Below are 15,215 nucleotides of genomic sequence, written 5' to 3'. Positions count from 1 at the left end.
AATTTATTGTAAACGTGAACCAGGAACCACGGAGCGCTTATCCTGGAAGTCGAGAAATTTTATTAGCGGACTGACTGCTACCGAATTTGGGGTTGCGCGAAAAACGAATTGAAATAATTTATTGTAAACATGAACCAGGAACCACGGAGCGCTTATCCTGGAAGTCGAGTTTCACAGCGTAGCGGACCCGAAGCGCGGGATCCGGGAGGTTGAGAACCCGGTACTCGAAATATGTAGCGGACCCGAAGCGCGGGATTCAGGAGGTTGAGAACCCGGTACTCGAAATTTGCGGAGCGCGACTCTGATCCGTCCGCTCTACTGCGCGGTTGTTTCCAGACTGAGGAATTCGGCTAGCTGATTTTGAATTGGTGACGTCACTTTCTGAACGTCCGACATCCAAACTATGGTTTCGAACTTTGATACTATGTATGATGATGTATGATGTACGATGTATGATGTATGATGTATGGTGTACGATGTACGATGTACGATGTATGATGATATGATATGATGTATAATGCTTTTAGTTTTCACGTTTCATACAAGAAATACACCCTTTATCTCTCCTGCCGATTCCAGACTCAAGCGGCCAGGCCCTTCGATGGTCAGCCGTTGACTGAAGATATATTCTTCAGTGAACGGCTCGGCTAATAACGCTGCCGTTCTGCGACAGTTGGATGATGAAAAATTTCGCTCGTATCTTTCAAATATGTGTTAAAATACACTCGAAATGTTAAGAAGCGTCGTTCTTTCTCTCCCTATCACCTTTCTAGGTCTTTAAATCACTACGCAGCGTTAAATACTGTCTCATATACGAAGCATCCGTTTCATTTCGTTCAAAATTAACGCATCCGTGATGTATTACAGTTACTCTGAATTTTTTTCCATCCGAATACTTTTCGAAAAACAATTCTGCTCCTCCACCCAACGCAGATACTTCACTTGCGACTAGCTAAAACAGCGTTCCGATTCTATGCCTGCGAAAATTAAAGATCGAGAGAGCAAATGAAAAGTTGTTGGAATAATTATGAATATTGATGTTATGGAATACATCTAGCGCGTGTCAAATAGAATTCCATTTCGAAATGAATAATTCTTCTGCTTTCGTATTATAGCCGATTATTGTAGATAATCTAGTTTGTCTCCCGGAAAATTATGTAATTTATGGTATGCATCATGTATTAATCGTAAATGGATCATATACATTAATATCGTACTAGGACAGCATATACATGTGTACTGTTTGGTCTCTGCATCATTATTACATCTGATATAAATACGTACACATTCTTCTCTCAGGTACCTATACTTTATTAAATCACTGTTTTGCTACGAATTTAGGAAGAAATTTATTCTCATTAATAATTTCTTGTATCGCCGACAAGTCGGTAAATACACACAGGCCAAGTACTGGCTCGGGTTCACCATTGCGATGATTGTGTTACTCTGAAGGTGAATGCAGCCAGCATCATGTCGAAGTTGGTAACTCTCTGATGTTCTGTAAGAAGTTCTCAACTCTACCATTGGAACGTCTCAGGGGCGCAAGCGCAGGACGACTTTCGGTTGTCACACCAAAGCTCATTAGGGGTAACTGTCTTTATCTTCTTCAGTCAATGCTTCACACGTGCACGAAGTGTTGATGAAGTTGGCTCATAAATGAATAGGGACTATTTTTTACGAACTCGGAATATTGAGCATTGGTATGTTCAAAACGTCATATGGAAGGTTCGTCTCTATCAACGCTAATTATTACCTTTTCCAATATTCCATTTGACTGTTTCGTACCTTCGTCTCTCATTATTCCGTCAGGGGCAGTTGGGTTGCGCTGAGCGCAATCAGCGGCGATTGGCGGGAAAGTTGGTAGTCTCATGCGTTCGTTGTCTATGCATTTCGATTTCCGCGGCAACTGGCGGTAACGGCAGATGCCAAAGAGGCACGAGCTACACAGAACAGTGGCGTATCACGGAACTATGTAAGTAGTTTATTCACAAGAATCAACGAAAAGTAAATATCCGTCGCCCACTCCATGTACCAAAACTTGTCACAATCAGTTGTCGGTTTTATAAATTCCGAACCAAATTTCGGACTTGCATACATTTCGTTAGAACTTCCTATCGCTTGGCGTGGCTTGCTGTGGCCAGCCATTTTGAGTATTGTCGAGTGTAAACTGGTGATTGATGTGAAGCGTTACCTTGAATATGAAGGTATTTTCAAAATGATAATTATATTTATAATTATTCTGATATGATAGTTAGTTCACCTAATACGAGGATTGTTTTGTGCCTTGACGGTCTCCAAATATTTCGAGAAATGATCATCCGCTTAGTTATTTCAAGTCAACTCGGTCATGTTGTTAAACCGTAGGCGATAGAAACTTGATATTTTGTCAGTTATGTACAACGAAGTAATGCATTTACCGTGAATAGCGTGCCACTGTGAACCTACCTCACTGCCAAATTTCAATCAGTACATCAGTATTATATGTTGAGTGACGTTCGGAGTGATACACAATGCCGTATCAGGCCGACAGCAAAAGCAAACAAAATGAGAATTTATATATATGTATATGTATATATATGTATAAACTTTCGTGATGTGTGAGTGTGAATATATTCATAGAATCATCAGCAATGTGCACAGAGAATATTAAGGTAGTCGGTAAATAATAATTAGTAGATTCTTTCACATTTATAAAAACTTTTTGGTTTCTACTTGATGGAATTTGAACCATGCTTTGCTAGTTTATCACACACTTCAAGTCTAACAATGTTTTGATATTTGAAACCCTCAATACTGCTTTAGATGTAAGTAGAACAGTACTTTATTTGACAATAGATGAATATGGAAATTTCTGAATGATGAAAGTATTTGCTAAATTAGAAAAGATTAACAAAATTTGCTGAAATGTAGTGGGTTAGTGTTAGAATGCAAGGAATACTGTCAATTGTCTAAATGGTGAATTCTAAAGACCAATATGTCTAGTATCATACAGAATATCGCCACGTGTAATAATGTAAGCTTGATAAAAACTAACAGCATTACATTGAAATATATCTTGAGTTAAATTCTGATCCAGCTCTGCAAGCGTCAACTACTGCCTACTTCTAACATGATCTAATATTGTTGCAAAACATTCATATTTTTGTGTATCCCTGTATACCTATTGCATTGAAAATATCACCAATATTGGTATATTTACATCTACATTATGGTATGTTCTTTGTTGCAGACTAAAATGAGTAAAACTAAAGATTCGCCTGTCGCGGATGGAGAAACTGAGGAGGAGTTCAGTGTTGAGAAAGTTTTGGATAGACGTGTCGTAAAGGGAAAAGTTGAATATTATCTAAAATGGAAAGGATACAGTAACGATGAAAACACATGGGAACCAGAGGAAAACCTTGATTGTCCAGACCTGATAGCACAGTTTGAAGAACAGCGTAAAAAAAGAGAAGCTGTAGGCAGTGGAAAGAAAGATGAAAAAGAACAGAAGAAACGAAAGAGTTCGTCCACACCAACTCCAACAGCTCCCTCAAAGAAAAAGGTTACTGAAGATAAGAAACCTGAAGGTGAGAGACACTATGGTTTAGAAGATTTAAGAATTTAAATCTTAGATAGTCATGTGTATTTTTTTTAATTTACTTTTTCCCTAATCCTTCGAATTACCAAGTCGAGACAAATAGAGTAAATAAAAAGTATTTGAATTATAATATCAGAGGAATACTTACAGTTGATAATTATTACGGGAATATATTACATGTATGAACGATTAGAGCAAAACCACTATTGAATTTAAAAAAAAAATTTTCATATAATAACATTTTATTTTACAGGTTTTGACCGAAATTTAGAACCAGAAAGAATTATTGGAGCGACTGACTCTAGTGGTGAATTAATGTTTTTGATGAAATGGAAGGGTACGGACGATGCAGATCTTGTTCCAGCAAGGATAGCTAACGAAAAATGTCCCCAAATCGTAATTAGATTTTATGAAGAACGTCTAACCTGGCATAGTCCAACCCATGACGAAGAAAACAACAAAGCCGATCCTGAGTAGCAATTAAGACCTGAAACATTGAAACCCAAATTGGGATTGTCTTATACTGCTCGTTTTAAAATATGTCGCATATAGCCATGTCATATTAGGTTCATGTATAAGTTATGTTACACACACGAGCAGATTCGTTAATTTACTTGGATCCATAAAAGCATGATGCAAATTGATTCTTAAATTTTGAATAATACTTCTTCATTTAACGTACCGCTATAACTTACACAGTATCTAGAATTATGTTTTAGCTATATTGTATATATGTGTAGGAAACGCGGATCTGAATAATGAAATTTGACAGTTACTAAAGCACATCTACTTTAGTTTTTGAATAAATAACTGGACTTTTTCAAAAACATTCTCGTTTGGTGATATTGACGTTTTATCTCTACATTTTGTTGAGAAAAGTGAAGTTCTAGTTTAAACTGATATTTAAGAAAACAATGAAACGTGGATAATATCTGTTTATCGCATTTGGAAAATATAACATAGCTCATTATAATTTGCTTCGTGTAAAGTTTCTTCGTAATAAAAATTGGTTTTATTATGGAAAAATAGCAAATTCGCTAAGTAGACGTGGTATAATTTTTACGAATCATTTACATGTCATACCATTATGTGACTTGGTGAGATGCGTTCATTTTCTTTTCTATTTGTTAAAGTACGAGTTCACACTTATATTGTGGCTCAACATGCCCCATGTTGTGCGTTTCTTTTAATTCGGTTTTGATAACTTTAAGTCTAATTACAGTTACAAAATGTGAATCAGCCTATACGACTGGCATTGCATTTATATTTTTTGTAGTGAACGTGTGAGAAAAAAGAACAAGAATATAACAGTTGTTATCGAATAAACGCATAACCAAATGAGCATTTATATACCCTTCGTGATATGGGATGATATAGTACAAGTTTTATTTTTACTACTATCCTTCGTTTCATATGATCTATACGCGTTGCGTCAAAATTTACGGATAGAATGGTCCAATAGAAAACCGGGGTACTACAGGTAATTGACTTCTTAAACGATAGACCTATTAATTTGGAGTTTCAATTAAGTACATCTCTTATACTACTGCCTTCCTAATCCGACACCTCTGTAACGTATATTTTCTACAGTTTTCGACAACTTCACTGAGTTTCATAGATTGAAGAATACATTAAGGAGACGCAAAGAAGACTAATAAATCTGAAGAGTGAATTGCAGCTTAGCATTAATGTAATTTTACGAAAAAAACACGCGCGTAAGCTACATTCGCTGCGATTAACGTATCAAGAGTTCCAACACTTACTGCTGAGACACGGGATATTTCCTTCGTAATTTCTATACATGCGCTCTTTTGATACGTTTTCTGCTTTTCTGGGGGTTCAATTAGTCATGAAAGGGTCCTAAAAATCGATTCTAGGACAAAATATTTTTTGTTTAAAAAATAAGTAAGGCAACCCCTTTGGATTTTTCGTGAAAACATCGACGATTGTTGAAAATGCTACAATAGATTTTATATACGCCATATCGACATAATTTTCTCAGAGGAATTGATTGCGCGCAGTCCGAATACTCTGCAAGCAACGTATCTAGAGTTACAGCCGAAAAAACGAAAAATTCTAATTTAATTACACTGATGTTGGTCCCACGCTCGTTTTGATATCTTTTTCGTCTTTCGTTAACCCATTTGGATTTCTTCAGTCAAAATTTTTCCGATTTTGAAAAATAGTTGAATTTATTCTTTGATACACTATGTCGACGTAATTTTGCGAGTGGAATCAATTGGGCGCAATCCAAATACGCTGCGAGCAACGGATCAAAAAGTACAGCTGAAAAACGGAAGATTTCCTACTTGATTACATTGCTGAATTTGGCTGAAATGAATTACCTCAAATGAATTTTTTTAGCCGTCGGTCATTTCACAGTCATAATAATATCCGACACTACATAAATCATCTGGGTACACGGGATAGTAACACTTGTTCTTGTCGTCCTTACGTACCGACCGTCTACCGACTTAGTTCGGTCATGGAAAGCCCCAATTTGGCTAGCAGTCACTATGTGTCTTCAGTCAACGGTATCAAGAAATTCGCTTTCTTCTTAACACGCGAAGTAAATAGCATGAGAACATCTTTGTCCTCTATTGCTAGGTTTGTTGGCATCTCAGTCTACCTCACCGGCACTACAGATCGCAGAAATCTACTATATACGCTTATGTCGGTAACTCACCATTATGTTTTTGTGGCAGACGTAGCAGACCAATTCAAACGGACTGGTCTCTGCAAGAGACTGTGGTTGCTTATTTGAGCGACCGAGGGCCGAGATTACCCAAGCATGGATTTGATTATTTGGTGAGAGCGCACCCAAGGAGCGCACAGCACAAGTATAACGCTGTACGGTCACATGGTGTTAAACAAGCAACAATACCATCAATTGAGTGTATTCTCATTTGCGTAGGTGAGAAAATACGTGTTTTTCTATCTAAATTGCTCACATCGTCAAGCATATACAGTTGTTTTGTCTGAATATATTATTTGAATAAAGATTTAACAGACGAGAGCTTTTCTCTTAATTTATTGATAAAAAATAACTCTATGTATAAAGTCCAATATACGAAACAGCCTGCGGTACTTTTATTCTATTGAAACCTCACTTATGTGCCGGTACTGTATGAAAAAGATAGGACCATTTTTTTTATTGAATTTTCCTGAAGAAACTGCAGGTCATAACATTATATGGACTGTCGTATGAGCAAAACGAATGTAGATTTGGTAATAGAATGGGGAGTAAGGAGGATATATTTGGAAAAAAGCGGCATTTGAATGAAATGTCAAACGCTGAATTACCAAAGGCGTTTACTTCGTCAAATCGTAATCATTGGCAAAAAAGATCAAGAAGCGATAAAGCCTTTGAACCGCTAGTCGAAAGTTTGTTTAAAAAACAATTCTTAATTGAAAACGATAACTTCATCATCCCTAAACCAGAAACAATGTTTACCGATAATCCATGGGATATAAATAGGCTACAAATATTGAAAAGAGAGCTAAACGATATAAAAAACAAGTTAAACGATTATGACATCGCCACGTGGCATCAGCACACAAGCCGAAGAAACAGAGCTGGAGATGTGCAGTGGCGTCTCCGTAATGAAATAGATCCGGAATTCCTGACTCAGGCATGGTGTAAATTCTATGAAAATGTATCTTGTTTCCCATTGGTACCAAACACTGCTGTAAAGGCTGAGAAACTTTTGTCAGTTCACCTGTGTGAGGCACCTGGTGCTTTCATTACATCTTTAAATCACTGGTTAAGGTTGAACGCACCTAATGTACAATGGGACTGGACTGCTATGACATTAAATCCATATTATGAAGGGAACCCTCTTTCTTGTATGATAAATGACGATAGATTTATCATATCCTCCTTGAATCAATGGTGCTTCGGCAGTGATTATACTGGGAATCTGATGAATCTAAAAAACATGATGAATCTGGTTGAAAAGTGTCAAGAAAAAGGAGATGTATTATTGGTTACAGCTGATGGCAGTATAGATTGTACTAATGATCCTGGAGAGCAAGAATCAACCGTTGCACCGTTGCATTATTGCGAAGCAGTCACGGGCCTTTTGCTACTATCCGAGCACGGAAGTCTACTCCTGAAAATGTTTACAATATTTGAACATGATTCATTGTGCTTAGTTTACCTTATTTCCTGTTTGTTCCATCAAGTATTTATAAACAAGCCTGCAACCAGCAAAGAGGGAAATTCTGAAATATATTTGGTATGCTTGGATTATCGAGGACCAAGCTATATTGCTCCTTATTTGAACATATTGAAAAAATATTATGAGAAACGTCCAGATAAATCAATGTTCCGTAAAGAGGATATACCAGATGAATTTTTCCAACAAATGATCTCATGCGGCGAGTTCTTCAAAGCTTATCAGAGTGAAGTGATATTAAAGAATATAGAAGCCTATCATTGCGGCGAGGATAATGGACAGTTAGATTTTGAAACTAAAAAAATTAAACGCCTTGTTGCAAATAAATTCATATCAACGTATGGTCTTCGAAAACTGGAAAATGAAAGTTTAGAAGTAGTTGGAAAAACTAAACTGACACACATCCATTCCATCAATTTGGATCCAAGAATACCAGATGGCTCATACAATAGACGGCGAGTAATGGAAAATCTAGAGCCAGAATGCCTTCTCTTAGCGCTATGTCAAAATCTAATTCCAATTCAAGTTCGAGAAATGACACGGTGGTTTACAGTGAGATTCTATTCTTAATATATATTTACGTGTGTAATTATTGTATCGACGATGTCAACGGTTTAACTCAAACATAATTGTAGTTCACAGGACCTTTGGATGCATTGCAAATCTGCTGTGGAAAATTGTTTCTGAAAGTGCAGAGTTCTAAATTCTGTACAGGAAAGTTTTTGAAAATTCGTAACAGAGTTTTTGAACTATCAGAAAAACTTGGTATTGATTATCCCTGCAGTCAAGTAGAATCCATTCGAAACTTTGTAAATGTGTTAGAAAGTGATACGAAGAATTATAAGTATTTGGGTTTTGAACCATCAATTACACAAAACAATAACAGTAGTTTAAGCAAGATAAATAAAGAACTGGAGAACATACTAGAAGGGGACAGTCTGGTTTTGATTGGCTATTCTTTGTTAACTCAGTTGAATGTAGGAATTCTATACATATTGGCCCACACATTTAAATCACTCGGTGTGATATTGGATGAAAAATTTGGCTGCATAATTATATTGAAGCATAATTTACACACTAAAAGTATATTGGAGTGTTTTAAAGAAGTTCTCAATGCTACGATTAAAGCTGAAGCCTCTGGTGAATCTGTACTATCAGTTTTACCTGTCACAAAACTTTGTGGTAAGAATAAAGCTTTGTCCATCCTAAGTAATTTTCTTATTAAATCAAACACTCTATTACAAATTTCTTACCAATTTCATACTTTTAGAAAGCGATCTTTATCCCAACATCGTTGACGCTAATCATTGGACCATCGCGCACTGTGTGAAAGGAATTGGTGAATGTGTGCAAAAAAAGTTATCAAGTAATACATCACATTAACATAATACAATACATGTGATTATCTTTTACTTATTTCTCAAAAATGAATGACTAAAATCAGAGTCTTTCAAAGTTTCACCATAATATGGAAGTTTTGAATAAAATTATACATGGTTGTCCTGATCCTTTCAGCACAAATGGGAATTACTGGACACAGTTAAATAAACTTCGAAATATTTGTACAGAGCAATGTAATATTTTATGCAAGAATTTTATGACTCATCCAAACTGGATACGTTGATGCGATTTATGAATTATATACTTATCTGACGAATAAATAGTATAAATGAGACATTGAGAATATATTCTTTAACATACCTTGTAGGTCTCTAAGTTTCCATATCGATAGATAAGTATGCTATACATACTTATGTTTTATTCATCGCACATTGACCTAAATGCCCGTATTTGAAGTTACTTTTACGTGGTATACTCTACCGGTGATGCCCAAGATAAAATCAAAAGCTCTTTCTGTAGCAAAGCAGTTAATATACCTAGTTTTCTTGAAATAGTTGCGTAATACTTCAGAGTTCTTCAGCTACTCATTCTAACTGCTCTAGATTAGACCGAGTGTTTCTAAGTGTAGTGAAGGTGGCGTATTATCAATTAATGTAACTAATTATAAATGTCTTTTTAGACTACATATTGAGTGAAATATGAGGAGTAACCTGTTGCATAATTGTGTCCGACATTTTACAAGCGAAAAAATTACTCCACAAATATGTGTTATCGGCGCTGGTCCGGCTGGCTTTTATGCTACTCAACATTTGATTAAGGTACATGATGCTGATGTTGAATTCGTGACAAATTATTTGTGTAATTTTGAGATTTATGATCTGTATTGATCTTACATATGATACAAAGTAAGATCTTGAAGAATATTTGCAAAATATTTTTGATCTAGATGCTAATCTGTGACTAATTTTTCGTGTTATCCTATTATATAGACATTGAAAGATGCAAGAGTTGATATATTAGATAGATTACCAGTGCCATTTGGACTGGTAAGATTTGGCGTTGCCCCTGATCATCCTGAAGTAAAGAATGTTATCCACACATTTCATAAAACTGCACAAAATCCAAATGTTAACTTCTTTGGAAATATTGACGTGGGGAAAGATGTTACAATAAAACAATTGCGAGACGCCTACCACGTTATTATATTGGTAAATACTTACAATTAGTATAAAAGTTAATCATATGAAGTATCAAAAATTCATCCAATGAATGGGTGCTAAGAACCAATGTTATTGTATGTAATATGGAAATCAGTATTGTTTGCTTGGTAATAGATACGAATTAAAATTACAGGCATATGGTGCAGAACAAGATAGAGAGTTGCATATACCTGGTGAAAATTTAAACAATGTTATATCAGGACGTCGATTTGTAGGCTGGTACAACGGACTACCAGTCGACAAAGATTTGAACATTGATTTGGATGTCGACGAAGCTGTAATTTGTGGTCAAGGGAATGTTGCTATGGACATTGCTCGAATTCTCTTAACTCCAATTGACAAATTAAAGGTATGTTGTCAAGATTATGAATATTGTGACAAACTAATCATAAATGAAATAATCTTATCCTCATTTAATAATACAATATTTTGACCACCTTTAAAATGAAATCTGTGATACTAGTTATGACACACGAAAAAATACAAGACTATGGTTAGTCAATAAAATTACTAACTCTTGAAAAATTGAAATACTTGATTTTAATTACAGAACACAGATATTACGGCACATGCATTGGAACAGCTATCGCATAGCAAAGTGCGTAAGGTCTGGTTAATTGGACGTCGTGGACCTCTGCAAGCTGCTTTTACTATAAAGGAACTTCGTGAATTGATTAAACTTGAAAACTGTAGTACACAATGGCGCAGTGCTGATTTTTATGGCGTGAGAGATCACTTACCAAAATTAGCACGGCCACGGAAGCGTTTAACTGAGTTGATGCTCAAGTCCTTGGATGAAACTCCTGCGACCAAATCCAATTGTAAAAACGTGTTAGCTCCTATATTTTTCCGAGGTCCTGTCGAATTTCAAGGCACAAATGCTGTAGAAAATTTGAAATTATGCATAAATGAGTTGAGTGGCGATAACACAACTGGCCTTATTGCAAGAAGTACAAACAGTTTTGAGGATATTAAGTGTGGCTTAGCACTAAGATGCATAGGCTATAAGTCGGTTCAAGTTGATCCTGACATTCTGTTCGATTCAAAGAATGGCCGAGTCCTAGCCCAACATGGTAAGGTAGCAGAAAACTTCTATGCTACAGGTTGGGTGGCAACTGGTCCTGTAGGAGTAATATTGTCCACCATGACGAATGCTTTTGAAGTTGCCAATCGAATATGCACGGAGTTGAAAGTAGAAGAGAGAAAACCAGGGTGGACTGAAGTCTCATCTGTTTTAACTCGAAATAAAGTACAAATTGTCACGTACGAAGACTGGGAAAAAATAGACCAAGTGGAACAGCAGAGAGGAACAATTGTTGGGAAACCAAGAGAAAAGATTGTGGACGTTACCGAAATGCTTCATATAGCGTCTAAGTAATGAATATTAAGTTATACTGAAGTGTATTTGGACTTTATTCCTATACTCAAAAAAGAAAAAGTATTTATTTGCCATAAATGGACATTTTTATCAAGGCTTTAATATCAACGACATTTGCATCATAGATATCCATAGAATAATTTTTTTTGAACTGTAATATCTTTTAGGTGAAACATACAATCAACTTGTAATACACATTAGTTATTCAGAAAGGGAAGGCATCATAGTCGATTAGCACATTCACGGGTTATAAATGCACAAAATACGAATAAATATGAGTGCAAATACTTATTGTAGTAATGGAATCTCAAATTGTCCTGATATAGTAGATAAAAAGATTGTATTTATATTTGTATGAAAACATATTAAACTTTTACTCATATTTTCAATAAGTCGCGAAATTTTGTGCTAAATCACCAATTTACAGTTGTTATGCGCAGTTATATTTAAATTCTTTTATCGTAATTATGTACAAGTATAACAGTTTTTTTATAATAATTGATCATAGTACATATTATTCATTTTCAATGGTACGATCCCTTAATGTGCGTATAAATTCTTGGTCTGCTTGAACTTTTTCTTTAATGTATTGTGGCATATTCGGCACTATGTAGGATATGAACTTTGTTACACCAAATACGAAATGCTAAACAGAAAGGAAAAAGTACCTGTTTCAGTACCAATTTACAGTAGAACGTAGTTTCTGTTTAAGGCTAGAAAAAGCTGAAATTGTGTGTGCCAGTTACGATTTCTCATTATTCCGAAAAAACGTGTAAGCGCTTAACACTCACCTTACATTGAGATAACTTTCAGTTCTATGATTTAAATTTCAACTTTAATTTACTTGTGCTAATTCCTAGCAAACGACAAGTTTACAAAACTGTACAATCGTAAACTATTTGGTGGATTTGAGCGTATTGAAACTTACCTCAAATATTGCGAGAAATATGAATTGCCAACATAGTATGTACCAGTATTGCGGTGTTAATTCATATGCTAGTGGATGATCAGGTGGATAGCGGTAACCGACATATCTACACGTATCCGGTTTTAAAGTTGATTTGTAATGTTTAGTTGCAAATATTGACAGTGAGTCATTTACATAGCCCGTTAGGCTACCATGTTCCATTTTATAGAGCAATTTTGGTACGAAATCACTAGTAAATCCTATAATTAAACCCTGAGAGATACAGAATAATTTCAATATTATTATTGCATTTATAGTAAACTTGGAGAATGATAATTTTTACTCGCATTAAATACAACTGCGGTATAGGTCACTCCTTGCAAAATATCTTCCCATGCACCCAAATTTGTCACTCTACGCGGAAAAGGTCTTCTAAGGTCACACAACATCTTCTGTGCATCAATTCGTACTTCAAATATGTTGTTTATCAATGCGAACATTGGTGCCAGAGGAAATGTTGATACGAATAAAGTTACAAATCCGTATTGTAGCACTAAATTATTTTTGTTAATTATCTTACTGTCATGATAACTTTCAATAGGTTGCTAATTTCTTACCCATTTCATGTACCTCTGCATACAAAGTGAATTGTCCATTTTCTTTAAGCAAGTAGTCTTCTTCCCAACGTGGCAAATTTGCAAATTTGTTCATCTTTCCCCTGAACCAATGTTGAACTTTTGGAACAAGTATTTCGACAATATTCATAAACACTTGCTTTCCACACATAATAATTGCTAACTGTATTGAAAGTTCGCTTAAACAGCCTGCTGGATCACATTGCTGCATAGCAATGCCAGACATAAGATTCCAGCGTCCATGATCGCCAGGATGTGTGTAAAACTTCCCTTTGAAGAATGCTACGTACACTAATGCAGAGTAGTAATTAATAAATGACAGAATATAGATTTTTATAGTGTAACTCTTGCTATACTCTGCACGTGTTCTAGGATTCTCTAAATCAGTCAAGATTAAAGCTAGCTTTTGATATACCTGTAAAAACAAAAAATTCAGATCAACGTTGAAATGTCTTCTATCACGTTACAGGGAGTCCAAATCTGTACTTACAAATTCCAGTGCCAATATGAAGATCAAATTTAAAAATGAAGCAATAACAATTGCTATTATTGAACTGTTCCAGCGAAGGATTTGGTTGTGGCTAACTCTCAAAAAGTTTGTTATTGTTGTTCTCAAAAGAACAACGCCAAAGTATATTGAACATGCCGTAACAGTCTAAAACATGAAAGGATATTTAGAAGTACAAGTAAATGTTATATACCTTAGACCTTTTCATTTTCAGGAAATTCTAGAGTGATTGCTCAGCTCTGAAAAAAAATCTAGTAATGAATTATCTTGTCATACGTACCAGTACCATGATGAGGCTGACGGATAACGCTATTTGCCAGGTCTTACGAAATGCATCATGCTCCAGATGAACCTTTTTTGTCAGTGAATTATACCGATACTTGGTTGCTGCTTTTTCAAACTGTGGTCGAATGTCGTGGTCTATTATTGTATCACGAAGATTCCAGTACCAACTTAAAATTGATAACTTTCGCTTCCACATTTTGTTGAAGATTGTTGCTATTGAAATTGACCCATCAATGATATGTTTATTGTAATAATGTATAAAAAACGACGCAACTTAGAACATTATATCGACATGATTGGTTTGATCTCTATACCCCATAATGCCATAAATGCTGAATAAAAAACTGTCATATTGTTATCAGCGATATGCGAAATTTTTGTGTAGGAACAAGAGTCAGATATTTTGTATGCAGAACAGTGGTTTTCGTCCGGACACCGTCCACACATTTTTTCCACACTTGAACACAACTCATCTCTGTATGTAAACGAGTTGTTTGTTAATTTTAAATAGGAACAGTTATTAGGTAATCCGATTTCATTAATTTAATATTTTCATGATGGCATAGTCTTACACAAATGAGTTACTTCCATGTAAAGTAGTAACTCCAAAAATAAATGTGGCAATTCCTACAACAGTTGGAAATAGCAGCATTCGATTGTAAAACGCCAGCCAAGTGAAGTAAAGACCAACTTCGCAACCGAAGTAGAGGCAAATTAAATTCAATGGTTGATATTTAAATGTCGCCTTAGGACTGCCCCACTCATGATACAGAATCTGTTGATGAGATACAATGTGAATAATTCATTTTCAAATATGGTAATAAAAGTTTAAAAATGTAAGCATGTGAAATGGAATTTCATGCCATGAAATTATAAATTTGTCATATACATATCTTTCCTTACTCTACCCACGTCAAAAATTTTTACTTGTACAATAATATTGTTAACTTAAAATCATTGAACTCACTATTCCAGACAATGTTATTCTCATGACCCTACTTAAAATTTTTATGTGTTAAATCATGTAATGTTTTGAAAGAATTCAGCGTGCAATTGATTACATGAGTTCTCTCGTAAATTTGATAAAACATCTAAGAAGTCGCATAAAACATTATAAAAGTACGAATCATTGGACATACCAGATTAAAAATCATATAGTTGACTACATTGTTGACTACATGATTTT

General features: G+C 35.3%; 2 protein-coding genes and 1 long non-coding RNA gene across 9 annotated transcripts; 2 read left to right on the top strand and 1 right to left on the bottom strand.

The window, feature by feature from the left end:
- Window positions 1–1,869: 1,869 nt before the first annotated feature.
- On the top strand, window positions 1,870–4,903 carry LOC124213875 (chromobox protein homolog 1). Of its 2 annotated transcripts, none has more exons than XM_046615582.2 (3): window positions 1,870–1,972; window positions 3,230–3,566; window positions 3,831–4,903. In XM_046615582.2, exons 2-3 carry the CDS (start codon window positions 3,236–3,238, stop codon window positions 4,052–4,054), a joined length of 555 nt encoding a protein of 184 aa, XP_046471538.1. In that variant the 5' UTR covers window positions 1,870–1,972; window positions 3,230–3,235; the 3' UTR covers window positions 4,055–4,903. The 2 variants fall into 2 exon arrangements, with proteins under 2 accessions (XP_046471538.1, XP_046471537.1); XM_046615581.2 differs by lacking the exon at window positions 1,870–1,972 and adding an exon at window positions 1,994–2,204.
- A 1,147-nt stretch (window positions 4,904–6,050) lies between these two features.
- Window positions 6,051–14,917, top strand: LOC124215652 (NADPH:adrenodoxin oxidoreductase, mitochondrial). Of its 6 annotated transcripts, XM_046619300.2 has the most exons (8): window positions 6,051–6,184; window positions 6,283–6,491; window positions 9,776–9,914; window positions 10,086–10,304; window positions 10,450–10,665; window positions 10,867–11,690; window positions 13,706–13,831; window positions 13,959–14,917. In XM_046619300.2, exons 3-8 carry the CDS (start codon window positions 9,795–9,797, stop codon window positions 13,966–13,968), a joined length of 1,515 nt encoding a protein of 504 aa, XP_046475256.1. In that variant the 5' UTR covers window positions 6,051–6,184; window positions 6,283–6,491; window positions 9,776–9,794; the 3' UTR covers window positions 13,969–14,917. The 6 variants fall into 6 exon arrangements, 4 of the variants coding, with proteins under 4 accessions (XP_046475256.1, XP_046475252.1, XP_046475255.1 ...); XR_006882413.2 differs by lacking the exons at window positions 10,450–10,665; window positions 10,867–11,690; window positions 13,706–13,831; window positions 13,959–14,917 and adding exons at window positions 8,391–8,937; window positions 9,026–9,121 and having other exon boundaries at window positions 6,283–8,307; window positions 10,086–10,222; XM_046619296.2 differs by lacking the exons at window positions 9,776–9,914; window positions 10,086–10,304; window positions 10,450–10,665; ... (1 more) ...; window positions 13,706–13,831; window positions 13,959–14,917 and adding exons at window positions 8,391–8,937; window positions 9,026–9,121; window positions 9,271–9,749 and having other exon boundaries at window positions 6,283–8,307.
- Window positions 11,792–13,319, bottom strand: LOC124215653 (uncharacterized). The gene is made up of 3 exons (XR_011176805.1): window positions 13,219–13,319; window positions 12,623–12,874; window positions 11,792–12,340 (listed from the first exon to the last, which is right to left on the bottom strand). It is a non-coding gene; the product is annotated as an uncharacterized lncRNA (long non-coding RNA).
- Window positions 14,918–15,215: the final 298 nt, after the last annotated feature.

The sequence above is a fragment of the Neodiprion pinetum genome, chromosome 3 (genome assembly GCF_021155775.2).
Source record: "Neodiprion pinetum isolate iyNeoPine1 chromosome 3, iyNeoPine1.2, whole genome shotgun sequence".
NCBI lineage: Eukaryota > Metazoa > Arthropoda > Insecta > Hymenoptera > Diprionidae > Neodiprion > Neodiprion pinetum.
The sequence above is the reverse complement of the archived record's forward strand: the minus strand, read 5'-3'. Positions and strand labels throughout refer to the sequence as shown.